This window comes from Scardinius erythrophthalmus (genome assembly GCF_964197995.2).
Source record: "Scardinius erythrophthalmus genome assembly, chromosome: 11".
Lineage (NCBI taxonomy): Eukaryota > Metazoa > Chordata > Actinopteri > Cypriniformes > Leuciscidae > Scardinius > Scardinius erythrophthalmus.
Window position 1 is genome coordinate 44,507,408 of NC_138231.1, and position 17,246 is coordinate 44,524,653.

At 47.0% G+C, this 17,246-nt stretch overlaps 2 protein-coding genes across 2 annotated transcripts in view; both read left to right on the forward strand.

The window, feature by feature from the left end:
- The window catches only part of LOC308698736 (uncharacterized protein), a gene marked incomplete at its 3' end in the record, with an annotated part of 27,479 nt that extends 12,172 nt beyond the window's left edge, over nucleotides 1-15,307 (forward strand). Inside the window, exons 7-17 of the mRNA XM_081378995.1 lie at nucleotides 743-903; nucleotides 5,816-5,962; nucleotides 6,037-6,139; nucleotides 6,219-6,347; nucleotides 6,944-7,129; nucleotides 7,757-7,989; nucleotides 9,438-10,295; nucleotides 10,378-10,471; nucleotides 12,451-12,558; nucleotides 13,671-15,200; nucleotides 15,290-15,307. Of these exons, the coding sequence (XP_081235121.1) occupies nucleotides 743-903; nucleotides 5,816-5,962; nucleotides 6,037-6,139; nucleotides 6,219-6,347; nucleotides 6,944-7,129; nucleotides 7,757-7,989; nucleotides 9,438-10,295; nucleotides 10,378-10,471; nucleotides 12,451-12,558; nucleotides 13,671-15,200; nucleotides 15,290-15,307 (3,567 nt within the window). The remainder of the gene's footprint in view (nucleotides 1-742; nucleotides 904-5,815; nucleotides 5,963-6,036; nucleotides 6,140-6,218; nucleotides 6,348-6,943; nucleotides 7,130-7,756; nucleotides 7,990-9,437; nucleotides 10,296-10,377; nucleotides 10,472-12,450; nucleotides 12,559-13,670; nucleotides 15,201-15,289) is intronic.
- LOC308697997 (uncharacterized protein) overlaps nucleotides 14,776-17,246 on the forward strand; it is a 27,925-nt gene continuing 25,454 nt past the window's right edge. The window contains exon 1 of the mRNA XM_081377758.1: nucleotides 14,776-15,575. Coding sequence (XP_081233884.1) covers nucleotides 15,369-15,575 — 207 coding nt within the window. The 5' untranslated portion in view covers nucleotides 14,776-15,368. The remainder of the gene's footprint in view (nucleotides 15,576-17,246) is intronic.

Here is a 17,246-nt window from a genome sequence, read left to right on the forward strand (position 1 = left end):
TCCAGACCCAAATCTGGAAGATTAATGGTCTGGCGTCGACTAATGATCTCGGCCAGCTCGAGGGGCGGCACCAAGCATGCATTTGAAGATCTCACTGTACGCAGTTGGACAATGCTATGACCAATCACAACAATAAACCCCATACGCTTAGCTACCAGCGGAGCTAACTGGTAGATTAGACTCTCGCTGTATCCGGTCGGCGAAACAGCCATAACGCCCTTCCATCTTCTGTTTCATGTTTTAGATAAAAAGCCAAGTCTAACTCGTTTATTGTAGCGGCCAAAGCCATTTCAAACAACTGGTGTTCATCCAGAGCCATCTTGCAATGTTTACTAATGACTTCGACGTCACAGCGCTGTCGTTATCTTTATCTCGCCTCTGGCCCGCCTATATCAGATAACCCGCTGTGATTGGTGCCGTTCAGATCGAGGGGAATAGTTAATGAGCATCATTACTCGACACCAGAGTAACTCGCTGAGCAAATCAACTTCTGCTCTCGAGAGAACTCTGGATCTCCAAAGTACACCCAGTGTAAGACATTTAGAGCTGAATTAAAAGGGTTATGCATGAATGAGTTATTTTGGAGTTATTTTGAATAAGTTGAAAGAATGTGAGGAATGTGCTGAAATAATTTATTTATTGATCAAATCTAATCATTTTAAAGTTGAATGAAATAAATGATAAACAAATCTCTGAAAAAATTGCATTAAAAAGAGAATTTTAGACCTGTGTGTGTGTGCAGGAGATGGACGTGTTTGTCCAGGAGTTCCTGCTGGTGGTGAACAGACTGCCCTCCTGCATCTCCACTCTTCAGTCGCTCTCCAAGCTCCCCGTTCCTGATGATCTCGAGCGGCTCAGAGACTTCTGCTCGCTGAACCAGGCCCGCTTCCAGCAGCTGAGGAGGTTTGTGTGGGTGTGTGTGGTATCCACACCAGGATACATTTGTACGTGAGTGTCATATCGCGATACCAATGATATACCGACGCGAGGACGTATGGTGCCCTTACGTTCCCTAGCGCGCACAACCCCTGTCTGAGCGTGAGCGGCATGTCCGCCTCTGATGACGATCCAGTACCTAAGGGAAGCTACTTCTGTAGTATTTGAATAATTCCCGCAGGTCTAACACTTATAATGCGGAAACTCCCGATTCACGTTAGCATGTTGATTGTATGAGTAGCCTAAAAGAATCCACACAGATTATAAAATCAAATCTATCATTTTAAAACTTTCTCCAAGACGCAATTTCACAAACCGCACGAGTGTTCAGCGGCGCCGCATCTTCTCTCTCTCCGTCTCTCTGAATGTGTTGCTCAAGGCAAGCGTCGAAACCACACTCTCGTTCAGGAGTCGCACATGACGGAGCATTCACTCGCACAGTCGGGCCAGCACTGCATCACGTGTGTCTACAGCACACGACGAACACTACCATTATAATTAGCGCTGCTGTCTACAGCACACGACGAACACAACCCATTATAATCAGCGCTGCTGTCTACAGCACACGACGAACACAACCCATTATAATCAGCGCTGCTGTCTACAGCACACGACGAACACAACCCATTATAATCAGCGCTGCTGTCTACAGCACACGACGAACACAACCCATTATAATCAGCGCTGCTGTCTACAGCACACGACGAGCACAACCCATTATAATCAGCGCTGCTGTCTACAACACACGACAAACACAACCCATTATAATCAGCGCTGCTGTCTACAGCACACGACGAACACAACCATTATAATCAGCGCTGCTGTCTACAGCACACGACGAACACAACCATTATAATCAGCGCTGCTGTCTACAGCACACGACAAACACAACCCATTATAATCAGCGCTGCTGTCTACAGCACACGACAAACACAATCCATTATAATCAGCGCTGCTGTCTACAGCACACGACAAACACAACCCATTATAATCAGCGCTGCTGTCTACAGCACACGACAAACACAATCCATTATAATCAGCGCTGCTGTCTTCAGCACACGACGAACACTACCATTATAATCAGCGCTGCTGTCTACAGCACACGACGAACACAACCATTATAATCAGCGCTGCTGTCTACAGCACACGACAAACACAACCCATTATAATCAGCGCTGCTGTCTACAGCACACGACGAACACTACCATTATAATCAGCGCTGCTGTCTACAGCACACGACGAACACTACCATTATAATCAGCGCTGCTGTCTACAGCACACAACAAACACAACCCATTATAATCAGCGCTGCTGTCTACAGCACACGACGAACACTACCATTATAATCAGCGCTGCTGTCTACAGCACACGACGAACACTACCATTACAATCAGCGCTGCTGTCTACAGCACACGACGAACACTACCATTATAATCAGCGCTGCTGTCTACAGCACACGACAAACACAACCCTTTATAATCAGCGCTGCTGTCTACAGCACACGACGAACACTACCATTATAATCAGCGCTGCTGTCTACAGCACACGACGAACACTACCATTATAATCAGCGCTGCTGTCTACAGCACACGACGAACACTACCATTATAATCAGCGCTGCTGTCTACAGCACACGACAAACACAACCCTTTATAATCAGCGCTGCTGTCTACAGCACACGACAAACACAACCCTTTATAATCAGCGCTGCTGTCTACAGCACACGACAAACACTACCATTATAATCAGCGCTGCTGTCTACAGCACACGACAAACACAACCCTTTATAATCAGCGCTGCTGTCTACAGCACACGACGAACACTACCATTATAATCAGCGCTGCTGTCTACAGCACACGACGAACACTACCATTATAATCAGCGCTGCTGTCTACAGCACACGACGAACACAACCATTATAATCAGCGCTGCTGTCTACAGCACACGACGAACACTACCATTATAATCAGCGCTGCTGTCTACAGCACACGACGAACACTACCACTATAATCAGCGCTGCTGTCTACAGCACACGACGAACACTACCATTATAATCAGCGCTGCTGTCTACAGCACACGACGAACACTACCATTATAATCAGCGCTGCTGTCTACAGCACACGACGAACACTACCATTATAATCAGCGCTGCTGTCTACAGCACACGACGAACACAACCATTACAATCAGCGCTGCTGTCTACAGCACACGACGAACACTACCATTATAATCAGCGCTGCTGTCTACAGCACACGACGAACACTACCATTATAATCAGCGCTGCTGTCTACAGCACACGACGAACACAACCATTACAATCAGCGCTGCTGTCTACAGCACACGACGAACACTACCATTATAATCAGCGCTGCTGTCTACAGCACACGACGAACACTACCATTATAATCAGCGCTGCTGTCTACAGCACACGACGAACACTACCATTATAATCAGCGCTGCTGTCTACAGCACACGACAAACACAACCCTTTATAATCAGCGCTGCTGTCTACAGCACACGACGAACACTACCATTATAATCAGCGCTGCTGTCTACAGCACACGACGAACACTACCATTATAATCAGCGCTGCTGTCTACAGCACACGACAAACACAACCCTTTATAATCAGCGCTGCTGTCTACAGCACACGACGAACACTACCATTATAATCAGCGCTGCTGTCTACAGCACACGACAAACACAACCCTTTATAATCAGCGCTGCTGTCTACAGCACACGACGAACACTACCATTATAATCAGCGCTGCTGTCTACAGCACACGACGAACACTACCATTATAATCAGCGCTGCTGTCTACAGCACACAACAAACACAACCCATTATAATCAGCGCTGCTGTCTACAGCACACGACGAACACTACCATTATAATCAGCGCTGCTGTCTACAGCACACGACGAACACTACCATTATAATCAGCGCTGCTGTCTACAGCACACAACAAACACAACCCATTATAATCAGCGCTGCTGTCTACAGCACACGACGAACACTACCATTACAATCAGCGCTGCTGTCTACAGCACACGACGAACACTACCATTATAATCAGCGCTGCTGTCTACAGCACACGACGAACACTACCATTATAATCAGCGCTGCTGTCTACAGCACACGACAAACACAACCCTTTATAATCAGCGCTGCTGTCTACAGCACACGACAAACACAACCCTTTATAATCAGCGCTGCTGTCTACAGCACACGACAAACACTACCATTATAATCAGCGCTGCTGTCTACAGCACACGACAAACACAACCCTTTATAATCAGCGCTGCTGTCTACAGCACACGACGAACACTACCATTATAATCAGCGCTGCTGTCTACAGCACACGACGAACACTACCATTATAATCAGCGCTGCTGTCTACAGCACACGACGAACACAACCATTATAATCAGCGCTGCTGTCTACAGCACACGACGAACACTACCATTATAATCAGCGCTGCTGTCTACAGCACACGACGAACACTACCATTATAATCAGCGCTGCTGTCTACAGCACACGACGAACACTACCATTATAATCAGCGCTGCTGTCTACAGCACACGACGAACACAACCATTACAATCAGCGCTGCTGTCTACAGCACACGACGAACACTACCATTATAATCAGCGCTGCTGTCTACAGCACACGACGAACACTACCATTATAATCAGCGCTGCTGTCTACAGCACACGACGAACACAACCATTACAATCAGCGCTGCTGTCTACAGCACACGACGAACACTACCATTATAATCAGCGCTGCTGTCTACAGCACACGACGAACACTACCATTATAATCAGCGCTGCTGTCTACAGCACACGACGAACACTACCATTATAATCAGCGCTGCTGTCTACAGCACACGACAAACACAACCCTTTATAATCAGCGCTGCTGTCTACAGCACACGACGAACACTACCATTATAATCAGCGCTGCTGTCTACAGCACACGACGAACACTACCATTATAATCAGCGCTGCTGTCTACAGCACACGACAAACACAACCCTTTATAATCAGCGCTGCTGTCTACAGCACACGACGAACACTACCATTATAATCAGCGCTGCTGTCTACAGCACACGACAAACACAACCCTTTATAATCAGCGCTGCTGTCTACAGCACACGACGAACACTACCATTATAATCAGCGCTGCTGTCTACAGCACACGACGAACACTACCATTATAATCAGCGCTGCTGTCTACAGCACACAACAAACACAACCCATTATAATCAGCGCTGCTGTCTACAGCACACGACGAACACTACCATTATAATCAGCGCTGCTGTCTACAGCACACGACGAACACTACCATTATAATCAGCGCTGCTGTCTACAGCACACAACAAACACAACCCATTATAATCAGCGCTGCTGTCTACAGCACACGACGAACACTACCATTACAATCAGCGCTGCTGTCTACAGCACACGACGAACACTACCATTATAATCAGCGCTGCTGTCTACAGCACACGACGAACACTACCATTATAATCAGCGCTGCTGTCTACAGCACACGACAAACACAACCCTTTATAATCAGCGCTGCTGTCTACAGCACACGACAAACACAAGACAGAAGACGCATCTCTCTCTGATGCAGCAGTGGATCATGAGGAGACCAGTGTGCTTCAGTATGAGCTTCTGACAGTATGAAGCAGGGCCGCAGTGGGACCCGTTTTCAGCCCGGGGTTTTAATGGCGTAGTAGTAGTAGTCAAATAGTCAGATGTGTTCGTCTACATGAGGAACCCACAGACCTGCTCACTCGCTCAACACTGATGATCCTACTGGAGATCTTACAGCAGACTGTTCTGTGTGTGTGTTTGTGTGTGTGTGTTTAGGGATCTTGGTCTAGATGACCTGTTGAAGCACTGTGAGTGTTTGCTGGAGAAGCTGCGTTTCCCGGAGAAGGATCCCTGCTTTCAGGCCATGGCTGGAACTGTCCTCTTCACACACACCGCTCTAGAGATGCTGCGCAACTACAACCGGTACGTGTGTGTGTTCATTCAGATCTCCAGAGACGCGTGTGCAGATGTGTTAGAGGTGTGTGTGTGTGTGTCAGGATCAGGTCAGCGGTGCAGAAGGTGGAGCTGCTGTGGACTCGGGTGTTCTCCAGAGCGCAGGTCCAGCTACAGATGCTGCGTCTGCAGAGAGAGGCTCGACAGGTCAGGAACACACACACACACATCATTGTTGATCTGAGGACTGATGGGTATAACCGGTCAGCGTGTGTGTGTGTGTCAGATCCAGGAGCAGATGCTGGCGCTGCACAGGCAGAAGCTGCAGGCGTACAGGACTGAAGTGGCTGAGGACACACACACCGCTGAAGAGCTCCTGCTGCAGTTTGAGGCGTCCGTCTACACTCATGCCATGGTACATCTCTCTCACACACACACACAGAGCGAACACAAGTGTTCTTGACGCAATGAATCATAAACACAGGGACTTACTGCCTCCTACTGGTGGGTAAATTAATATTTAAAAGTATCACTTCGTTTTTACCATCATTGCACATTTCTCTACTGAACATTTTTATTACAGAACACACTCACACTTGCTGTGGAGGATACAGTACTGTGACCGTTTACTGGTGTTTCTGAAAGAACAAGTTTGATAGAAAATGAACATTTTTACAAATATTTAAATGCTTTTTTTGTGCAAAAAACTTGAGCTAATCTCCAAAAACATGATATAAATATCTGAATGCATTTCATGACCTCTTTGAGATTTGACATCAATATCTGATGTATTGAGTTAGATGCCAGTGTGTAACAGGCAGATGCAGTGAGTTTCCAGAACCTCCGTGTTTGAGTGTGTAACTGCAGTCACAGCCGGTCAGATCTGTGTAATGAGGGTTGTGTGTTTGTGTTTGGGCTTCTCAACCCCGTCCCACTGAGACTGAAGCGAGTCCATCGCCCCTCTGCTGCGGTCAGGCTGAGCTCATGTCTGTCCCGTTCCCCTGTGATCAGGCGCTGGTCCGGCGCGCGGAGGACGTCATGCACACGCTGGCGGAGACGGTCCCCGAGGCGGAGCGGAGCCCTGCGCGGCCGTGGCTGGAGGAGCTGGAGCGGTGGAAGCAGGACCTGTGCTCTACCGTCCAGCGGCTGGACCGGACCCTGAGGAGCGCGGCGGACTTCCATCACGCCCGGGACCGGGTACGTGACCGCTCGCCATCAGCAGGTTTACACAGGGGTAGCAACTTCTGAAGGGTGAAAGCGCTGATGTTAAGGGCTGTGTGACAATTTGCACAATTTGATTTGGTAATTTTTTTTTATTTTTTTTTATTTTTTTTATTTTTTTTACTGTTAACTGAGACCATTTTATTTTTAGAATAATGCTTATTGTAAATTGTGCATCCCTTAAAACATGAATGGCAAACCAGATTTTTAAAGATTTTAATCAAAATCAGAATTGGGTTTTATTGTATTTTTTATAACGGAGTGGTGCAGACGTGACCCAAACTAAGTTAAACGTGTTAAGGTCCTTGCACAATGAGTACGAAATTTTCGCATGCATTTTTTTCGTATTCGTGATTCGGTGGCTCTGAATTGTCAAAACACCATTCAAAACGCTTGAGCTACGGATGCGGAAAACGCAGAAAATCGAACCTGATCCGAATTATTTTATGATGGACGACCGTGTCGGAGGCAGTGTGCAAGGGCCTTTACTCGTACAGCAGTGGTTTTCAGCAGACTCTTGAGGATGATTATTTAAACTGAGACCCAACACTGTGTCGAATCACTGTCTGGATCCTCATCTAAATGTGTGTCTCTGCTTCTCAGTGCCAGAGCTGGTGCGAGCGGGTGCTGGGCGAGAGCCTCCTGCAGGAGCTGCTGTGGCGAGAGCACTGCGAGGCTCAGGGCGAGAGCGGGTCGTCCGCAGGGAGACCGGCGGTCCAGGCCTTCCTCAGGAGCAACCCCTGCCCAGAGGTGCCGGAGCTGGTGGCGCTGGCCCGGCTCGCCCACAGCATGACTGAGCCCAGCCTTCAGCAGGCCGGCACGCAGCTCTCGCACAGGTGCGCCTCACACCTTTAGTTCAGACACACTTACACATGATTGGTTTGGCAGTGCATTGTGGGCATGCAGCCTTGAGCTCTTAATGCTGGTCTACAGTTACCCTCACTTCTGTGCCACAGTAGTGATCAATCATCATCAAAATGGCAGATTCCTGATATCTGAATATCAATCGGGCCGTCTAACTGTGATCACGTTTATGACCTGAAAGAGAACCGGCCACAGAAAGACGATTTTAATAATTAATCACAAAGTAATCATTGTATATGCAAGTTGACATTTAAATTGCAAAATGTCTACAGGAAGCTCATTTTCATCTCGATGACTACAGCTTTTCCTTTGGCTGCATGAACACATTATCGTTGTCAAGAACTTTATGCGTTGTTTTGAGCATGATCTGTTTGAAAACATTAGGGGTGTAATGGTTCACATTAAACACGATTCGAATCACGGACTACTGTCAAATATAAATAAACAAAATGAAAAACAAATCTAATTACAAGCAATAGCACAAAACACAGCAAAGTTACAAATAAAATCAACGGTCCTTCAGTGAGGTCTAACAGCAGTTTTCAGGTACAGAAATGTAATAAAGTATAAATCTTCACAGTATCAATTAAAGATTAATCATAAGTTATAAAAAGCTATTCAGTCAAGAGCAGTGAGTAAATTTTATATATATAAAAAAAATATCTTGTTTTTTTGTCTTGTGGTGTTTGGACCACTACTCGGGTGAAGCTCATGCAGAGCATATCATCCACTCAAACATACATTAGCTGAAATGTTTACGTCCCCCCCAACGGACCATATTGTAGATGCATTGTTAGATTTGACATTAACCGCATGAAGTGTGTGTCGGACTATAAGTGGAGAGTGGTATGGTTTTGATTGAGAACCGTTACACCCCTAAAAACATCCATGTGCACTCAATGTGATTTTTGCTAAGATGTGTCAGTGGATCAGTGTCTTTTATTTGTCGTTAACCAATAGTCCTATAAACCATTCCAGCGCTAAGCCTTACCTTAAACCCCTGCCGGTTTCTCAAGCCTATGGACCCTTTTCACAGACTGATGTCATTGACATTGTGAATCGAACAAACTTTTCTTTCATTGTCATTTTCTTTCTAATGTAAATTTTATAAACCTATAATTTACGTGACTTGGCGTTAAATATACAGTAAAGTAAACACTGCTGTGTGATATCATTTGACATCTTTCTTCTAACCTATGGAATCAATCTCTCCATTTCTTTCTATTTTGAAAGTCATGGAAATGCTATTGTGGATTTTCTTTCTTTTGCTATTAGACCTGAGGGAAATGAGAATCTAATTTGTAGTTTCAAAGGGTCCACTGGACCGGTGTGCTGATCCAGAAACTCATCCTACTTGGCAAAATCACGGGCACAAGCTTGTTGAATGTGAATCTGAGTCAGTGTTCATGCCGGTCCACAGATGCATGACTCTGAGGAGACTCTTGACCTCCGCGGGTGCGGTTCCCCTTCATGACCTTCACCTGGCCCTCCAGTGGCAGTACGAGTACCTGAAGGGTCACCACAGCAGCTCTGACATCACTTCCCCCGAGGACCAGCACCACGCCTGCAGTCTGGCTGCGGACTCGGGCCTCGTAAGGCCGGCGCTCGTGGTCTCCCGCTGCGAGAGCGTGTGTGATGTGTCCCGGTGGCCTCCTGTGGGGGACTGCCTCCTCCAGGCCTCGCCCCGCGGCGCCGCAGCCAAACCGCCCTCGCTCAGCTCCTTCGACTCCGGCTTCGACGGCGCAGGGAACACGCATCTGGATCACAGGAGCAGGAGGGACATTCTCCCGAGGTTTCTGGGAGACGGAGACTCCGCGTTCAAGTCGAGGCAGATTCACGAGGATGTTGTGAGCGTGTCTGACTCCGAGGGGCCGCCTGAAGAGCTAGGGTTCGGGTTACAGCGGGCCAGTATTCAGATCGTCCCCAAAATAACCTCTGACTCTGTGAACCTGGAGATCAAAGTGAAGCGCTCGTCCACACTACCCAGAAACCCCTGGCTGAGCCTCCCGATAGATGACCTGGAGAGCTCCTATACGGTGACCATCACACCCGGCTCCTCCATCCCGCGGAGCCCCAGTCCCTCGGGCCGGCCTCGGGACCAGCCCACGCAGACGGACCGTGGACTCCAGCACACCCACCCGAGCTTCGAGGAGTCGGAGCTGAGTCCCGCAGGGAATGTCCTGTCCAGCACCCTGACGGATGAGGAGAAGCCCAGCGACCCTTCTCTCCTCTGGGACTCCTTCGACCTGCACAACCTCAGAAGGGATTCTTTTGAGCGGTAAGCCGGCCGTGGTGTTTCTCAAACGCTGATGTTTAATTGTGATGGGCCTTAAGGACTCGTGTCCTCCTGTATTGGGTAGGCTGGAGGTGTCTCTGGGCGACTGGGTTCAGAGAGAGCAGCGAGAGCTGGAGGAGGTGGAGACGACCTTAGAGCGAACCGCTGAGATATTACAGGTGAGTGTCCGCTGTGGAGTCTCGGGTCACGCTTCGACAGGTTTGTGAAGGAGCAAGATGTGGTCTCATTCCTAGCGGTGTACATGTGTTATTGATGATTCTAGATCTGTCAGTGACTCATGTACGCTAAGTCACACTCTGTATATAGATATTTCATAACTGTGCAATTCTGTAAAATAACTGTTATTTTAGTGTAAATGAGTCACTTAGTTTTTATTCATATTGTTTTCATTTATATATTTTCTGTTAAGGTTTTGTAATTGAGTAGTTTCTGCCATTCTTGCATCTATATATGTTTTTGTCCCTTTTATTGCACAGGGCACTCACTGAGCGAAACATGCTCTTGCTCGACAGTGTTTCTCCCGCAAGGATTTAAAAAAAATTCCCTTTGAAATGCTTTGATTCAGTTTGTTATAAAGTATAAATTTAATACACAACTCGCTCACTGACAGACATCTGCTTTCAAATGCTTACGTCAAGCAACCTTTATTTATACACTGTTTGGACTAAACCACTAGAGCTTAGATCGGGCCCAACAAATCAAGCCCGACCCTACCCGAACCCGTTGTGTCCGAGCCCGGCCCGGCCCGACACTTTCACTGTAATTATGAGCCCGAGCCCGATTAAACCCGACCATTTTTAATATGTGGGCCATTATAACCAGGGGCGGCGGCATAATTTTTTTTAACGCGTTATTTTTATTAATAATGTTACTTCAACATTGTTATTTCAACATATGTGTGTATGAGCAACAAGCAAGATGTGCATTTGTAAATTCGGTGACAGCGTGTTACGAGTTTCAAATGGTGTAAGTGACCGCGGTGCGCCGGCGCCTCCATGTCATGATTATATTGTCTGCTATATTGCTTTTTATGTATTAAATTCAGGTAATTGGTTGATGAAATGTATTAAAATTAAGATACAATTTATACTAAACGAAATTCACTTTAAAGAAAAGCTTTCTTCAAAACAAAACTTAAACTTGAAACTAAATGTGCTTATTCAATGGCTAAAACACATAGGCTACTACAGACTCTTTTTGTACAAATTGCAGCACATTTAATTCTGAATTTTGCACATGTAAGTTGAAAGGCATTTGTTTGTGCATAGTAAAACATATCTGTAACATTTATCACGTTCATAATTGTGCGTGCATTTATTAATTATCTTAATGAATGCGACAAGGAAGAAGCATGTAAACTGCGTTTGTTTATTCAGAAATAATTGAATGGATCGGAAAAGTAACAAAAGAGGACATTGAGGGCTGAGGCTGACTACTATCATAATTTCTGTCATGGCAAGACTGCTTCATGTGTCTGTTCATCGTCGAAGTCCCCGTTTTTTTGCTGTCATAGGTGAGGAGCGTGCCGCATTTAATGCACAAGACAAAGCCAACACATATGTTGTCACTCCCCACAACTAGTTTAAAATGTTTCCATACCTCTGATTTTCCTCCAAACTTGCTCAAAGTTAATTCTCCTGTTTTAATTTTTTTCTCTGCTTCAAGCTCCATGTTGCACTTAAGCTACAGAATAGTACAGCAAGCACAGCAGGTGTGATGCGTCACGCGTGCGAGACTGCGAGTGGACGCGACGCTGCGCATGACACGTGACGTGCTTTATCAAGGGCCCGACCGGAACCGGCCCGAGGACAGTGGCGGGAAATATCGGCCCGGGTCGAGTCCGGGCTCGGGCAGAGAATCTAAGCTCTATAAACCACTCAATTCATATGGATTCCGTTTACGATCTCATTAACATTTTTTTTTAGAGTCAAAAGAGTCAAAGTGGTAGTTGTTGCGGTCAATAAAGGGACAGAAGTCTCTGATTTCATCAAATATCATTTGTGACTTCAGCTGATGACCCGAGATGAAACTTCTCCTTGACTTGCAGTTAACTGCAAAAAGTTGTACTTTTCAACTTGCCCTGCTCCGTGATCTTGCAGTTGAAGCGACTGACCTGATTATGATGTCTTGTCTTCAGGAGGAAGAGGATGTTCTTGCACAGGAGGTGGTCCTGGACGAGCTGTTGCGGTCCGAGGATCTGCACAAACACTGGCCCGTGTGGACTGAAGCACTGCAGCACAGTGTGGTGAGTCTCTCGGAGAGTTCAGGAGCAGGAGACCATTCGATCTCTGCATGTCGACTCCATAGGCAATCATTCTCTTTATAAGAAACTCTGAGAAGAACCAAATGTGTTCTGACTAGGGCTGTGCAATTTATCGCGATTTGAGCACATGCGATTTCTAAACCGCATTTTTTTTTTTTTTTTTTATGAATTTATTTTTTTATTCAGAATACTGCAACGTTCTTGTGTGCATGTTTAAGATGTTAACCAATCAGAGCTCACTCAGCGCACAGCAAATTATGACGAAGCTGAGCGGGAGAACAGAATAGGCGAACGGGAGGAAAGAACGAGGAAATGCCGGCCAGAATAAAAATGATTTGGTGCAAAAGAGAAATTCAACATCAGTCGATTGGGAGTATTTTGAATTCAGGAGAGAGGATGTGTCACAGAGCAAGGTAATTCGGAAGACCTGTGAAATGATTATTGCAATGAAACGGGGCAATACGACAAACCTGTTCCAACACTGAAAACAACGCCATAAACTGTTTGATCAATGCATGTCGACAAAGTCCATCGACACTAACAAAAGCACACCACAAGGCCAGCCTGAACCGACCGTTCAAGCATTTGCAAGCGTCACGCCTTTGTGCCGTTTTGATCCAAATTCTCAAAGAAATTACAGACGCAATTAAAATCACTCCGCCCAAATAGCAGTGCTTCGCCTTCTGAGAATATAGTTCCCAGTATGTATACGGTTAGAAGACGGCTGTGTCTCATGTGACTTTGTTTTTAATGCGATCTAATGAATGTGAACCGATATGGGATAGTTAGTGAAATAGTCAGCGTAATGTGAAGCTGGATATAGAGCATCATAGTCTGAAGTTGTCAGATCTCAATTCGCCAAAGTTTGGGAGGTTTTCGTAATGTTTAATGGGCATTTAAAGATTGTTTGAATGAGATGCATGCGTGGTTTCAGAATGCTGAGCGTATATTAAAGTATAGCATTTGCCTTTTCTATTATTACACAGAACTGTTAAAGACAAATTAATGAAACCGGTGTTAGTGTGTCTGTGCTCTTTGCTTTGTGTTAGGTATTAGGAAGTATGAATATTTGAACATTTAACTTTTTGTTCCAGATGTCCCCTCAAGATCTGGCTGAATCTGGCGTGATTGGATTGGATGATGTCCTTCAGAGTGAACTCTCTTGTTCAGACTCTGAGACTCTGAAAACTAGTGAAAGCGACTCCGACGCCCCGGGATCGGCCGATGAAAGTCCACCAACGAGTGAAAGGCCTGTGCAGCTGGACACTAGATGTCCTGAGGTGGACAGAAGTGGGATCCTTCGAGGGCTTAGAGATCTTCAAGTTCTTGATGAGCAAATAAAGGAGGAGCAGTTGAAACTGGAAGAGCTGCGCTACACTGAGACTGAGGTGCTTCAGTCTGAGCAATGGACGCTGGGTCACGTGACCACACGCAGCTCCTATAGGGAGAGGAGGATGTTCCTGGCACAGCTGGAGGAGGAGAAACGGGAGGTGGAGAAGATGGAGAGAAGCCTGAGCAAAGAGATGGAGAAAGCGGGCAAGGCAAGGACGAGCTCAAGCAAAGGCCGCAGAGTTGTCAAGTGTTCGGTCATGGAGAGGAACTCCAAGCTGAAAGATCTGGACGGCGAGTTGTTGAGGAACTGCAGGCCCGAATCCACCCGCCAAACAGAGTATGCCAGTCCATCGCCTCCAGATCAAGCTGAAGATGCCAGTCTCTCAGACTCGAGCTTGACTCCTGAGCCTTTGAGTTCATCAAGCGGGTCTGTTCCTAACACAAGCTTGAGTGAGATTGGGATTGGAGATCCTGCAGCTCCTGACTCAGAATTCCTTCAGGAAGCCCCGTCTTGTCAAGGAGAGCCTTTTGTATCGAGTAGTTTTTCTACTCCCGATCAGAAACTGGAAGTGATGGACGCCACTGAAGGCCCAAGCGCCCATCCTGAGCATCCCGAGGGTGAGACGTCTTCCTGCGCCTGTACAGGCGGTGGTGATTCTGCTGCTGATCAAGCTGAGCGGGAGTCTAGTGGAGCTGAGCAGGAGCGGGAGGGTAGTGGAGCTGAGCCGGAGGGTAGTGGAGCTGAGCAGGAGCGGGTGTCTAGTGGAGCTGAGCGGGAGGGTAGTGGAGCTGAGCGGGAGTCTAGTGGAGCTGAGCAGGAGCGGGAGGGTAGTGGAGCTGAGCCGGAGCGGGAGGAGGCTAGTGGAGTTGAGCGGGAGGGTAGTGGAGTTGAGCGGGAGGCTAGTGGAGCTGAGCAGGAGCGGGAGGGTAGTGGAGCTGAGCCGGAGCGGGAGGAGGCTAGTGGAGCTGAGCGGGAGTCTAGTGGAGCTGAGCCGGAGCGGGGGGAGGCTAGTGGAGCTGAGCCGGAGCGGGAGGAGGCTAGTGGAGTTGAGCGGGAGGGTAGTGGAGTTGAGCGGGAGTCTAGTGGAGTTGAGCGGGAGGCTAGTGGAGCTGAGCCGGAGTGGGAGGAGGCTAGTGGAGCTGAGCGGGAGGGTAGTGGAGCTGAGCAGGAGCGGGAGGAGGCTAGTGGAGCTGAGTGGGAGCGGGAGTCTAGTGGAGCTGAGTGGGAGCGGGAGTCTAGCGGAGCCGAGCGTGAGGCTAGTGGAGCGCCCTGGACCCAGAACAGCAGTGTGGTGAGAGATGCGTTTGATCCCGGAGGCGTCCTGGTCGCGCCAGTGGCTGCACCGCGGAGCGCCGTACCTCTTGACGGCCGTTCTGAGAGACGACCTTCAGCCTCTGAACAAACAGGCACTCGAGCACCGGTGGACGCCTGCGCACAGAGCACGTCTCAAGGCCTGCACATGCAGAACAATAATAACAACACCGCAGTGCTGCGCAGCGAAGAGACCTCGAGCTCCTCCACGGCTGTCCAAGAGACACCGACGCCGGCACTGCCCAGCCCTCAGGAGGACGCCGTGTCTGGGCCGTGTGCGAGCCGTGACGGCGGAGGCTCCATGCGAGCGGTCTGCAGATCTCCACTCCAGCTGCAGCTCAACACCTATAGACAGGTGCGCTCCAGGGTCTGGGCGAGGCATTGGGTCAGAGCAGGGGGTGTGTGTGTATCATCTATGATAATAACGTAATTTGTGTTATGTCACTCACTTTGAAAACACTGCACACTTTGACGACGGTGCACTGTTTTATTGCATGACGTAACCTAGATTGCAGTTAGAATGAACCCGAGATTTCGAGGGCAAGGGCATAATTACCCTGTACGAGTTTTTGTCTTGTATTTCTAGTTGATATAGTTGATTTATTGGTGTTTTGCACAAGTGTTCTTCCCTAATATCAGCATGATTGCAAATCTTGATCTTGTTTATTCAACTGTTGTATAAAATCAGTAATTTAATATCGAGTTATGCTTTTATTGTCTTTCAACATCAATAGATCCAAACAAAGCTGTGCATCTCAGTGTTTCCTTTTAAATCACAGATTCGTTCAAAAACGCTAATTGATTTATAATGATTGATTCATAAACAGTTGCTGTAAGGCCTGAAGCAGTCACGATACCGGCACAAAACGGATATTACAGATATAATCTGTTAATACCGCACACCTCTGTTTGACAGTGTAGTTGTACTTGTTTACAGTAGAGTCATAACTACTGAGGCTCTGTTCCAGACTCTAGTGTGCTGCTCACTCAGTGCATTCTGGGCTTACATCCCTCAAGTGCTTGAGTGAAGTTTAATTAATGATGCAGGTGTGTACACATCTGCATCTCCACTTGACCAAACGTCATGACGCTTCAGTGCGGCTGCTGTTCACTAGGGCAGGGGTCCCCAACCCCCGGGGAGACATTTGGTACTGGGCCGCACAGAAAGAATAAATAACTTGCTGTATTTTCCAAACTATAAGTCGCTCTGGAGTACAAGTCATCAGTCAAAAAATAGGCTATATATGTTTTTTCTTCTTCATGGCACAAGTCGCACTGGACTATAAGTCGCATTTATTTATACATTTATTTCACACAAAAAAAAACTGTTACAGATGGGACAGTTCTCCGTACGGACGTGAGCGCTCTGAAAGCGGCACTAAAAGACTGCTTTAAAACTTTCACAGAGACCTCAAACAGAAAGCACAAAGCCTGTCTTTAAATGTAATTCATTTTAATCAATGTTTCATCAACCAATTGCCTGGATTTAACAAATAAGTAAATATATTAGAAAATAGATAATCAGGACACGGAGGCGCCGGCGCGTGAACTGGAGCTTGTCTCATAAATAAACCGAAACTCAGTGTAAGGTTATACTTGCCTCACAGACCTGAGACATATATAGAAAGCTTGATCTCTACTTTTAAACAGAACAATTCAAAACGAAAGAAAACAGACTGTTCTCTGCTTCTGTCATCCGTATGAAATGTGCATTTCTCTCTGGCGCGTTCACTACTGAAGATCGCGAGTCAGCATCGTCAACTTCATCTTTGCAACTGACACAGAAAACACTTGTTTATTAGATAACAATTAATGTCTCCTGCTATATTTTGCATATTCATAATCATTACTTTAGCCGGTTCATTGTGACAGCTTTTAGGTGCTTTATTGGCAGCGCCATCCTTACATGTTACATGAAGCACGGAAAGCATGGAGATTTTTTTCTTTTGGGGGGCATTTTGTTTGTGTTCAGGCTTTCTCAGTTGTCTTTAGGCACAATGTTACGAGGACGCTGCTAATAAAGTTG